At 35.8% G+C, this 13533-nt stretch overlaps 1 protein-coding gene across 1 annotated transcript; it reads left to right on the top strand.

The window, feature by feature from the left end:
• Window positions 1–2337: 2337 nt before the first annotated feature.
• LOC119666185 (uncharacterized protein K02A2.6-like) lies at window positions 2338–4407 on the top strand. Its single transcript, XM_038075468.1, has one exon. The coding sequence runs from the start codon at window positions 2338–2340 to the stop codon at window positions 4405–4407; it is 2070 nt and encodes a 689-aa protein (XP_037931396.1).
• Window positions 4408–13533: the final 9126 nt, after the last annotated feature.

Below are 13533 nucleotides of genomic sequence, written 5' to 3'. Positions count from 1 at the left end.
TTTATATATATAAAAAAAGAAATTTTAATCCAAAAAAAACGCGACAGTTACTAAGAAAAATAAGAGCACGTAAAAAAAACTAAACTGGGGTATGTACCGTTTTTTTAAAAAAAATAGCAGTAAAAAAAGATTTTATTTTAACAAATAAGATAAAAAAGTGTGTTTATTGACTAAAAAATAAATTACAAGAAAAAAGTTACAGTAATTGATTGAAAAGGGGCTGCCAATGTAATTAAGATAAATATTACATATTCAATAAAATCCTTGTTGAAACGTTGACGATGTTTCTGCGGTTGACGTTGAGAAGGCTCCTGGCAGGACCGCGTTCTCTCTCTCTTCCTTCTGCGTTCTCTCTCTCTCTTCCTTCCCTCCTTTCGGATGCTCTGCGTCAAGAAAAATTTACGCTTTGGCTGAATAAGCCAAGTTATTAATAACAATTTAGTAATAAATGGTCGAATGGACCACTAGAGTGAATGAGCCCGAATTATTCTAATTTGATCAAATGGACCAGTTAGACTGAATGAGCCTGTAAGCAAAATTTGAACGAATGGACCAGTAGACTGAATGAGCCTGAATTATCTTAGTTTGATCGAATGGACCAGTAGACTGAATGAGCATGAGCTGAACTTGTTTACCGTTTGAGTTCACAGAGCCAAGTCCCAGTTATAAGAAATGCGCGTTCTTTTATACTTACTTGAAGCTTTTTAGCGTGCTTTGTGCTATTCGTGTTAAATTTTGTGCTTTTGTGTATTTTGTGTTATTCGCATGCTTTTTGTGTATTTTTGTGTACTTTGTGTTATTCGCATGCTTGTGTTTTCGCCGCGTTTTACGTTTTGTTTATGTTTGTAAATAGAAAAATATAATTTTATTAATACAGTATTCATTGTTTTGTGGTTTAATGTAAAAATAAAGAAATTAAACCAAGCAAAAAAAAAAATTGGCAGAAGAAGTGTTACTTGCGATATGTTTCTTTTTTGTGTTGTAAAAAAAAACGTAAACAATGACTATTTAGTTTTGTTGTTTTCTTTCTTCAGGTTGTTTTTCAGTCATGCCCTCGGCTTATCAATGCAAGGATCGCAGGTAATGTTATTGTATTTTGATCTTGATCATTTTTGTAATAAATTTTATCATTTCCAGGTAGTATAATGGAATTCGTTGCTGGTGAGTTAGTTTATGGTGCTGGTGGTAATTTTTATGCTGACGGTCTCACGTCAGATTTATTATTGTAGTATATTCGATCATGGCAACCCTGTATAAAGAAATAGATAAAAAGGAAAAATACAAAATGCGTTGTTGTTCGTCGTTGTGCTCAAAGGAGTAAGCGTGCCGTGTCGTAATTATTATTATTATTAATAGCAAATTGTAAATCTATATAACTTTAATCAATAAAGTATATTGTATTATATATAAAGAATATAATAAAATTTGGCGACGAGGATAAAACATTAAAGGATGGCGAAGAATTTTGGTGAAATAAGTCAATATAACGTGGCGTCGGGGAAATGGAAAACATACATGGAACAAATGGAATTTTTCTTTGTTGCAAATAACATCACAGACGCAAAAAAGAAAAAAGGGATCTTTTTAGCCTCATGTGGGACGGAAACCTACACGATATTAAAATCGGTTGCCACACCGATTAACATTTTAGAGGAAAAATTTACATTTGAGGCGGCAACTAAATTATTGACTAGTTATTTTTGTCAGGCAGAGAATATAATAATACAAAGGTTTAAATTTTATCGGAGAAACCAAAAAGAGGACGAGTCAATTACCGAATATTTGGCAGCGCTAAGGAAATTGAGCCAAGACTGCAATTTCAATGATTTGGAGGAAATGTTACGAGACAGACTAGTCTGTGGCATGCGCGATGAAAATTTACAAAAGCGGCTTCTGGCGAATGACCAGTTAATACTAAAAATAGCGCAGGAGGAAGCTATAGCATTAGAAACAGCACAAAAAAATGTGACGGAACTTAATACGTCAGCCAGCCTGCCAGGGTTGAATAAAATTTCAAGCAACAAGGTAAAACAAAATCGTGCTCCAGTGGACCATATTTAGAATTGTTATCGTTGTCGAGGAAATCATCATTCAGATCAGTGCAAATTTAAAGACGCTGAAAAAAAGCCAGCAACAAATAATGGGAGAAGACCAAACAGAGTAAATCTTTTAGATACAAACCAGGAAACTCAAACGACGGAGTATTTATGGTCAATGTTCGCTAAAGGTAGTCCATCGGTCAAGAGAGTGATTACGATAAGTAAGTCACTGGTACAAATGGAAATAGACTCGGGGGCAAGTTACTCAATAGTAAGTGAAAAGTTATTTAGAGAAAAAATGCCGTATATTCCGCTAAAACCAAGTCAAATACAATTAAGAACTTGGGGAACTGAGAAAAATCTTAAACTGAGTGGAGAAGCAGAAGTACCAGTCTCGGTTGGGAACGTCACAAAGAAACTAAAGTTGTTAGTAGCAGCGGGTGATGGTCCGGCTCTAATTGGTCGAATTTTGTTTAACGATTTGGGAATTACTATAACTAGCAATTTATGCAATATAGAATCAACTATTCCAGTAGAAGTGATGAATTTCAGTTCAGTTTTTGATGGAAATATTGGAGATTACAAGGGAAATCCTGTGAAGTTACAAATGTCAGTTTCAAGTAAACCGAAATTTCTTCGATATCGACAAGTGCCTTTTGCACTAAAACTCAAGGTGGAAGCAGCATTAAAGAAGTTGGAAGATAAAGGCGCACTGCGTTCAATATCCTTTAGTGAGTGGGCAACACCGGTTGTACCTATTATTAAACCAGATGGTAGCATACGCATTTGTGGAGATTATAAGTGCACAGTGAATCAAATGCTTTGCAAGGAAACGTATCCATTACCTACTAATACAGAAGTGCTAGCAGCATTAGTAAATTGTAAGTGGTTTACAAAGCTGGATTTAGATCGAGCGTATACACAGGTGAAGGTTGATCAAGAATCAGCAAGGATACTCACATTAAACACACATCGCGGACTTTTTGAAGTTACAAGATTACCGTTTGGAATTTCAACGGCACCAGGCATATTTCAACGGGTGATGGAAGGAGTTCTTAAGAACATAGATGGTGTGATTATTTATTTAGACGACATTCTAATTGGCGGAACAACTTTGGAAGAGTTGTGGGATAAAACACGAACTGCTCTGAAATGTGTACAGGATGCAGGATTGAAGCTTAAAAAATCAAAATGTGTTTTCGCAGTGCAAGAGATAACATTTTTGGGGTTTAAGATAAGCCGAGAAGGTGTGCGTCCAACTGACGAAAAGGTGAAGGCAATAGCTCAAGCACCAGAACCAATAAATAAACAACAGCTACAAGCTTTTCTTGGGTTAATTACATTTTATGATAGATTTTTACAAAATAAGGGCGATCTATTGGAACCGCTGTATCAATTATTAAGAAAAGAGATACCTTTTAAATGGGGTAGAGAACAGAAACTAAGTTTTGAACGAGCAAAGAAACTACTACAATCAAAAAATCTGTTGGTGCATTATTCGGCTGACTTACCACTGATATTATGCGGAGACGCATCACCGTATGGAGTTGGCGTGGTTTTGGCACACAAGATGCCGGATGATAGTGAAGCACCGATTGTTTTTGGCTCCAGAACATTACAGGGCGCGGAACGAAATTATTTACAGTTGGATAAAGAAGCGCTAGCGATTATGTTTGGTGTGCAAAAGTTTCATCAATTTTTAAGTGGTAGACAATTTACAATAATGACTGATCATAAACCACTAGTGGGATTATTCAGCCCAGAAAAACCAATATCACAGCATATATCAGCCAGAATGTTAAGGTGGTCGTTAAAGTTAGGCGCTTACCAGTACGAGATTAAATTCCGAGAAGGAAAACATCACCAGAATGCAGATGCATTGAGCCGGTTACCTTTAAATGATGTAAAGCTACAAATACCGAAAATACCTGAAATATTATATTGCAATGAGGCTGAGGAACAGTTTTTAATCACTGCGAAAGACATTGCACAAGCAACCAGAAGAGATCCAGTACTATCAAAAGTAATGTGGCATAACCAAAGGAAAGATACAGTTTTGCAATATAAATCAATCCAGTTTAAACCGTTTGGGAATAACATCCAGGAACTATCAGTGAATGCACAATGTTTGTTATGGGGAGCCAGGGTAATAATACCAGCAATACTACGTCCCAGAATACTTGAGATGTTGCACGAAGTTCATCAAGGCATGTCGGCAATGAAAGCAGTGGCGCGAAGCTATTTTTGGTGGCCTGGTTTAGATGAAGATATAGAAATGTTAGTCAGACGTTGTGAAAAGTATGCAAGTAACAAAAAGAATCCTCCAGTAGCAGCAGGTAAATCATGGCCAGCAACACTAAGGCCATGATCCCGGTTACATATTGATTATGCGGGACCCTTTATGGGTATAAATTTTTTTATCGTCGTAGATGCTCATAGCGAGTGGGTAGAGGTAAAAATAACCAGTACAATAAATGCGATTAGAACAATCGAGTTAATGAGAGAAATATTTGCAACACACGGAATACCAGACACTATTGTGTCCGATAATGGGCGAACGTTTGTGTCAGAAGAATTTGAGAAATATTTAAAACTTAGCAGTATAAAGCACATACGTACGGCACCGTATCATCCATCGTCAAACGGGCAAGCAGAAAGGTTTGTACAAACCATTAAGAATCACCTTAAGAAAATGCAGTCTTCAGACATCAATAAGAATTTGGCAAATATACTTTTGCATCTGCGTACAACTCCTAATGTAAATTCAAATTCGAGTCCAGCAGAAATCTTGATGGGAAGGAAGTTGAAAACATTGTTAGATCATTTGCACCCCAGTGATGACAACACTCAGAAGCAGCTAAATTCTGATGAGTATTCCAAACAAATAAAACCAGTTCGCAGTTTCCAGTGTGGTGAAAGTGTTTGGTACCGAAATTTTGGAAGAGGTGAAAAGTGGATGCCAGGGATTATACAATCAACAGGAGATCGCAACTACAAAATTCAATCAAATAGTAACATATTGTCGAGACATATTGACCAGTTGCATAAGCGAGTTTCGGAGACACCGACAAGTTTAGAATACAATATAACTCCAGTAGCAGCAACTTCAGTGGCACAACCGGAAGAGCAAGACGACCAAGTAAGTGCAGGTCATTCATCAAATGAATATATCCTACCAGATAATCAAGTAGAAGGGTCATTAGAAGAAAAAGATAAAAGAGATAAAACATTAAAATCGCGACCGTACCGGCAGAGACAACCGCCAAAAAGGTTAAGGGACTATTTGATGGGGGAGGAACTGTAGTATATTCGATCATGGCAACCCTGTATAAAGAAATAGATAAAAAAGAAAAATACAAAATGCATTGTTGTTCGTCGTTGTGCTCAAAGCAGTAAGCGTGCCGTGCCGTAATTATTATTATTATTAATAGCAAATTGTAAATCTATATAACTTTTATCAATAAAGTATATTGTATTATATATAAAGAATATAATAATTATGTATAGTAGAAATTAGCTAGTAGTAATTTTAACCTTTACAAACACAAAAACTATATCGTTCGTAGCGTGCTGCTATTTTGCATCAGACTTAGAAAAAGAAAGCGAACTCAAAAAACGAATATCATTATTTCACAAACATTAAGTCGAACATTTAGGAACTATACCGACATATGACGAAATAGAACACAAAATCCATCATTCACAACTAATAATAAAAATACATGATATAATTAACAATTGCGTTATATGCAATGGTGGGAAATATGACCGTAAACCAATAAAAACCAAATTTCAAATAACAGAAACACCAAATACGATCAATGAAATCGTTCATATAGATACCTAAGTTAATAGTAAAGAATCATTTGTAGTGTTCATAGACAAGTTTTCAAAACATGTTGTATTTTTTCATTTACCAGATAGAAATAATCAAACGATAATTGGGAAGATAAATGAATTTTAAGCCATTAAGGGACATATAAAAAAGTTTGTTTTTGACAATGAGTTCAAATCAAGAAATATGCGAGACTTTCTAACTGCGGAGTATCATGTTACCAAACCGAATAGCCATATAGGGAATTTTGATATCGAAAGATCAAATAATGCCATACTGAACGGATTAGAACATTAAATTTAAAACAAAAACGTCCCATCGCTTCTCAAATGTGTAATGTCGTTAGATTTTATAATAATTGTTGTCATAGCACTACAAAAATTTCACCATTGGAAGTTCAAAACAACAAGGTCGAACATAGTATCATTAAAGAAAGAATACATCAAATGAAAAACAAAACAATTTTTAAGCAAAACCAAAACCGAGAAAACTATGTAGAAAACAGGGAACAAAGTTTTATTAAGAATTATAGAAACGTAAGACATAAAATTTAGACCTAAATTTATAAAAAGAATCCTAAAAAAATGTTCACACGTCAAACATTAAATTTACACTAATCTTTATTAACATAATGATCATAACAGGCCAAGGACTTATTACTGTCAATTCAATACCAAATGAGATGGGCTATACAATTAAGGACAATCGAAATTGCAAGCGAAATGAACACAATTCTGCATATGGGTCATTCTTTTACAACTCGGACATCTTTTTGATCTCATGAGTTCAGATTTGGCTGAAATGAGCTTCTTTATGAGCTCTTTTCATAAAATAAGAAGACCCGTATCCCGGGAAAAATTTTGTGATGTTTTTGCTAGGAGATATAGCATGGGTTTTAAGAATTGGCATTGTAGACACATTTTCAAATGGCTATATCTCAAGTTCTATAAAAGGCAGAAACTTGAAATTCATAGCGTTGCAAATATAATTGATTGAACTTTTGTGAAATTGGTTAAACAATTAAAATTATTTATATTTAAGTACTAATATTAACCGTGAAATTTCAAAAACAAATTTTTCTCAAAACATTTTTGTAAATTTTCATATTTCATATTTTATTTAGGCTCGTGTTCGTGTTCTCAATGAACAGGGTATGGTTATGCGCAAAACATCAGCCTATGCTTTACCAAGACCATGGTGCGTGGTACTTTATCACACCCTTCTCGAGGTGAACCTGTTTGTAGTTGATAACTTTATTGACTTAACAGAACACTACGGATCTAGAGAGGAAAACTCGATAAAACCGGTAATCTCCGGTGTTATTCGTCCCGTGCCGATGAGATGAATGGCACTACGTTAGTGTGTCTCTAAACGGAGACCTCCGGATAACTGGCGCCCTCCGGTTGTAACTTAGCCTTGTCCGGGTATAGCGGATCTCTGCCCGGATCGACTTTCCTTTCTCCGCAACTATGATGTACGGGAATTAGCGGCAATTTCTCAACACACTGCTGATCCCTTATCGAAAGTGGACAATATTAAACCTACTTCCATGACCGAAGTGAGTCCGGTTATTCCATCTGAAGACTCACCTGTGTGCATGGACACTTTGGTGTCTGCTCCTTCGCCAGCTCACTCAATTACATCAGAGAAGAGCATAGGCATGCGCTATCTTTTCGATGAAGAGGAACTCCTAATGAGTAATGACTCTGAGGAGGATAGTACTCTTGATGTCACTGTGGCGGAGAAAAATGGATCCACACATACTGAAGATGCGGGTACAGCAAATTAACCTGCATCATAGCAAGGCTGCATCCGCCAGTCTACTGCAACGCCTCAGCAACAACGAGGCTGATAAGGTCTTAATACAAGAACCATGGATTTATAAGGATCTTGTATGCGGAATCAGGGCTAAAAACTACAATCTATTTTATGCGGCAAATAAGGGTAAGCCTAGGTCCTGTATATTGGTTAATAAAAAATTTAATGCTCTCTTACTTTCGCAATATAGTGATGGTGACCAAACCGCAGTAAGTATCGAGGGTTCTTGGGGCCAAATATGGGCAGTATCTGCATATTTGGAAAGAGGTGAGTTACTTTTTGATTTTATATTTAGTAACAATCTTTTCATCTACAATGATGGCAATATGCCAACTTTTATTACAAAAAACAGGCAGTGCTAGATGTCACTCTTGCTACTGCTAGGCTTCACGAATCGGTCAAGAACTGGAAAGTGTCCACTCAACACTCGTTCTCAGACCATATGATTCTAGAATTCACCTTAACCTTGGATGAATCGAACATCTACAATCAAAAAACGTTTAGAAATGTTAAAAACACAAACTGGACGAATTATAATGCAGCGCTAAGTGAGCTGCTTTTAACCATTTCCTCCGATCCCCCTGGGAACACTTTTGATCTAGACAATCAAGTCCAAGATCTCACCTCAGTGCTCAACGAAGCTTTCAATTATGCCTATCGCCTCACACAACCTAGTAGAAAATGTAACCCACCTTGGTGGAATAAGCATCTAGGTCTTTTACGAAAAGAGTGTAGGAGACTCTTCAACAGAGCAAAGCTATATAATAATGAGAGTGATTGGCTGAATTACAAAACCTCTCTGCAGGAATATAAGAAAAATTTACGTAGGTCCAAGAGAGACACTTGGCAATCGTACTGTCAAGAAATAAATAGCAATTCTGAAACCTCTAGACTGCGTAAAATCTTATCCAAAAATCCATCTGTCCCAGAGTTACTCAAAAAATCTGACGGGACATGGTGCAATAATAGTAGCGAATCTTTACAATTACTACTAGATACTCCCTTTCCGGGATCTTCTACTTCGGTAGCTGCATCCTCAGAGTGCCTTAATCTCTCACCGGTTAACTCTATTAAGGTTAACCTGCAGATCGTCAAATGGGCTATTTTTAGTTTTAAACCCTACAAATCACCAGGACCGGATGGTATTCATCCAATTGAGCTCCAGAATTCGTGGGAGTTAATACACAACCGGCTTTTGGCAATTTTTAGACATTGTTTCTTATTTAACTATGTCCCGATTAAATGGAGGGAGGTTAGAGTAGTTTTTATACCCAAAGCAGAAAAAACCTGCAGATCGTAAAATGGGCTACTTTTAGTTTTAGACCCTACAAATCACCAGGACCGGATGGTATTCATCCAATTGAGCTCCAGAATTCATGGGAGTTAATACACAACCGGCTTTTGGCAATTTTTAGACATTGTTTCTTATTTAACTATGTCCCGATTAAATGGAGGGAGGTTAGAGTAGTTTTTATACCCAAAGCAGAAAAAACCTCGCACCACAACCCCAATGAACTCCGTCCAATAAGCCTCTCCTCTTTCATGTTGAAGGCTCTTGAAAGAATCATAGACGTAGAAGTAAGGCGTGCTGTAAGCCCCAACCAGTGGTCCCCCTCACAGCATGCATACACTAAGGGAAAATCTACGGAGACAGCTCTCCACTCCCTCACTTATAGAATAGAAAAATCCATAAAACTCAAAGAATTTTGTATGGTTGCTTTTGTAGATATTGAAGGGGCTTTGAACAATATACTCCAGGGTGCAATAGTAAGCGCGATCTCGCGTCTGGGTGTTGATGATGCGCTCATTGGCTTTATAAATCAGTTGCTAACTGGCAGACTCATTGAAGCAACGATGGGCTCTTCAACGGCACGCAGAAGGGTGAATAGAGGTACCCCCCAAGGAGGAGTACTCTCCCCTCTCCTTTGGAACATAGTGGTGAATGAACTGCTAATAAAACTGAAGACAGAGGGCTGCGAAACTATTGCATATGCGAATGATATTGCGATAACAGTCACCGGAAAATATACTACCACTCTTAGGGATATTCTACAAAATGGTCTTAATATCCTAAACAATTGGACACAAAAATGTGGCCTTGGGGTGAATCCCAATAAAACTGAAATCGTAGTTTTCACAAGAAAACATACGGTCCCAAATCTTTCTCCACCCTTTCTACGAGGTTCTGTGATACATGTGAAGGAGGAAGCCAAATTTTTGGGTATAGTTTTCGATAGGAAACTCACTTGGAAGAAAAACACTCTAGAGCGCGCAAGAAAAGCCAATATTGCGCTTCTTCTATGTCAGAAAGCTATTGGTAGGAAGTGGGGTCTTCAACCTCGCATCACACAATGGCTATATATAGCTGCTATTAGGCCCCTATTGCTGTATGGTATTACGGTATGGTGGACAGCTCTTGATTAATCTTCGTACTGTTCGGTATTTAACAGGATTCAGCGTAGAGCTGAACTCTGTATTAGCGGGGCACTATGCACCACACCATCTATTGCACTAGATTTGCTGCTTCAGGTACTGCCAATGGATATTATTAGTAAACAAATGGCAGCTTCATCTGCTTTAAGACTAAAAGCTACCTCACAATGGAGAGTCAGTGACTATGGTCATGCCTCCATTCTAAATCTTTTCAATTTTACTCCTAAAAACGTTAATTACATCACACCCACTCTCAACTTTGACAGAAAATTTAATGTCGTGTTTCCATCTAAAGAGGTATGGTCGTCAGGTTGTCCCTTCTTAGATGAGGGCGTCTTCACTGACGGATCCAAAACAAGTAGTGGTGTAGGTAGTGGAGTTTTCTCAGAGGAATTGAACAAATCTTCCTTCTTTAGGCTTCAGAACCATATTCGGATCACCTAGACTATCTGGGCATATCGCTAACTTCATGTAAGTTGTTATTGAGTTCTTTCTGCACTAATACTTTTAATAAAAGATGGGAAGACTCAACGATATGTAGTCATCTGTATGCAATCTGGCCATTTTCCGATAAAAAGAAATCGAAAACTCTGATTGAGATGTCCCGCAAGGAAATTGGTCTAATGGTAGGGTTGACTACAGGACACTGTAAACTAGGTCTAGACTAGGTCTTCCTTTCAACCAAATCTGTCGTAGCTGTGGGGAGGACGATGAGAGCGCATCTCATCTTTTGTGTTTTTGTCCAGCTCATGCACGGCGGCGATTTAGTACCTTAGGAGTCCCCTTCATTGAGAACCTGGACCAGTTACAGGATCTGGCTTTAAATAGCATTTTATGCTTCGCAAAAGGTTCCAGGTGGTTTTAAACCCTGAGGTTTTTATTATTTATATACGGCATCACAATGGGCCAATAGGCGTAAGTGGATCCACTAGGGATCACCGGTATAACCTAAACTAACCTAGGCTCAGTTTAAAATTTTACTACGAAATAAACATTTTCGAGATACCAACTTCTTTAGAAATTTTTTATTAATATTATTATTATATTATTATTATTTTATTTTTATTAATATTATTAATATTAATATTATTGAATGAATTTTCAAAGAATATACTACATATATTCTTATATAATATTTTTGATTTCGATTAGTAATAAAATTCTACATAAAACCCAAAAATTTAAGGACGATATTGTAATTAGAAGTACTATTAAAAATTTATTTATCCTTCATATCACACCAAACATATACACACGATTTTTTATTAAAAAAAAATAAAGGAATATGTCACACAAATTTTTTTTTAATTTTGATTCAAATTAACATATAAATTCTACTTAAAAAATAAATATTTCCAGTGGGATATTCCTTTTAAAAGTAATTAAAAAAAATTTATTTATCAGGTGTCCTTCACGTTGTTCATACGAACAATAATACCATTAAATCAATGTTCCAAGAAGAACAATGCAAATATGTTTACTTTTTATTGCTAAATTAAATGTATATTAAATTGTATATAAATTATAACCATTTTAAATTCGTTCAACATCATTTCTGTTTTTAAATTATGAATTTTAACATAATTAAACGATTTAATAAACTTTTTTCTTATATAGATGAATTAAAAAGTTCATTAGCCGAACTACATAGTTAACTGCAGCAGATAATCACACCTACCTTTTTCGGAGAAGTGTTATTTTACTGCAGTTGAAATAATACTCTCCACAGGTAAGAAATGTTATATGAAATAAACTGTATATAAATCGATATGGAGAGTTTACGTACTACTATCTTATAAAGATACAGAAATCAAATTTGGTATAAATTGTTAAATAAATCTGACAAGTCCTCGGTTTCTGTTTTGAAAGCAAACAAACAAGTAAGAAGATTTAAATAATGGCAAAAATTGGGGAAAAAAATGCATCTACGGCAATTGAATGACTTAAAATGCTTCAATCCGCTGAAGTTGAAAAAGCATCCAAACAAGGCCAAAGTAAGACAAGTTTCAGATTATATTCTGCATATGTTACGGGTGCATACGACTTAAAAATATCTGGAGAAGAAATATGTAATACTTGCCGACTCAAACTGGAGATGAGGGCCAAGAATAATAAAAAAATAAGGGCAGTATATCGGCAAACAATAGCCAGTCTTCGAGCGAGGAAAATATGCATCAAGTAGTAACAGTTCGGTTACATACGAAACTGAAATCAGAAAAAGTGCTCTTAGTCTATTAAACAAAGCACTCTCTCTAATAAGCAATACCCCAATCACGTTAAAAAAACTTGAACAACAGCAATATAAGAATGAAAAAATAAAGGATATAACTGAAGCTATTAAACATAAAATTTTCAAAAGTCCTTCCGATGAATCCAACAATAGCGATGAAGAAGATGACTCTGCATCAATTTTGGTTGTTGGTATTATAAAACTTCAACGTTTTATGTAATAATCAAATACAAAAATTTATAAACTTCAATAATATTTTGTATAAGATTAAAAACAATAAACATTTCAAATAATTTTTTAATGACGGAGGAGCGCTCACCGCCGTACAACCGCAAGCAAACCCTTCCCGCTTTACCTGTAATGGAAAGTTTACATAAAAAGCTCTCCTGGAGCGAGCAATGTTCAACTACAACAAATACCTTTTCGATACAAGCAACAAGCAAATTAGTGCAAAACGTAAATAAAAGTAATGCTAACAAAACAAATGATCACGTAAATGCGGATCAACAAAAATTAAAACGAAGCCGAGACATTCAACCTCCACTCAAACCTTCGATCACATCACCGTTAAAATCTACAGTTTATCCAAAAACAAGCAAATTAGTGCAAAACATAAATAAAAGTAATGCTAACAAAACAAACAATCACGTAAATGCGGATCAACAAAAATTAAAACGAAGCCAAAACACTCAATCTTCACTCAAACCTTCGATAGATAACAACAGTAATAAAAATCAAAAAACATTACAGAATACTGGCTAAGCAACCCATGTACAAACAGATTCGAACTCCTTAAAAAAGATGACAACATACTTAATGTACAAGCTCTCAGTAAAAAAAATACGAAAACAACCACACAGGAATAGAAAGATTCAAAAAAATCCAAACCTCCTCCAATTTTCATCTAAAAAGTCCAACAATTTAGCACTTTAATAAATGTTGATACAAATGAAATTAAAAAAGTCTTCGTGAAAACGGTCATGAAATCGTCAATATCCAAAATATATTACAGCCACGAACCAAGAGGCTATTAAATTTATTCCCTATACAATTAAAACAAAACGTAAATAACAAAGAAATTTACTCAATTCAGTATTTGCTTCACTGCAAAATCCAATTTAAGCCACCTCGCCCTCAACAAGTTATACCTCAATGTTCAATCTGTCAAAAATTTGGGG

This window comes from Teleopsis dalmanni, chromosome 1 (genome assembly GCF_002237135.1).
Source record: "Teleopsis dalmanni isolate 2A chromosome 1, ASM223713v2, whole genome shotgun sequence".
Classification (NCBI taxonomy): domain Eukaryota; kingdom Metazoa; phylum Arthropoda; class Insecta; order Diptera; family Diopsidae; genus Teleopsis; species Teleopsis dalmanni.
This window is presented reverse-complemented; position numbering and strand designations above follow the sequence as displayed.

Excerpts from the sequence above, each read along its gene's own strand:
- LOC119666185 (XM_038075468.1), top strand. The coding sequence starts at position 2,338 with ATGCCGTATATTCCGCTAAAACCAAGTCAAATACAATTAAGAACTTGG.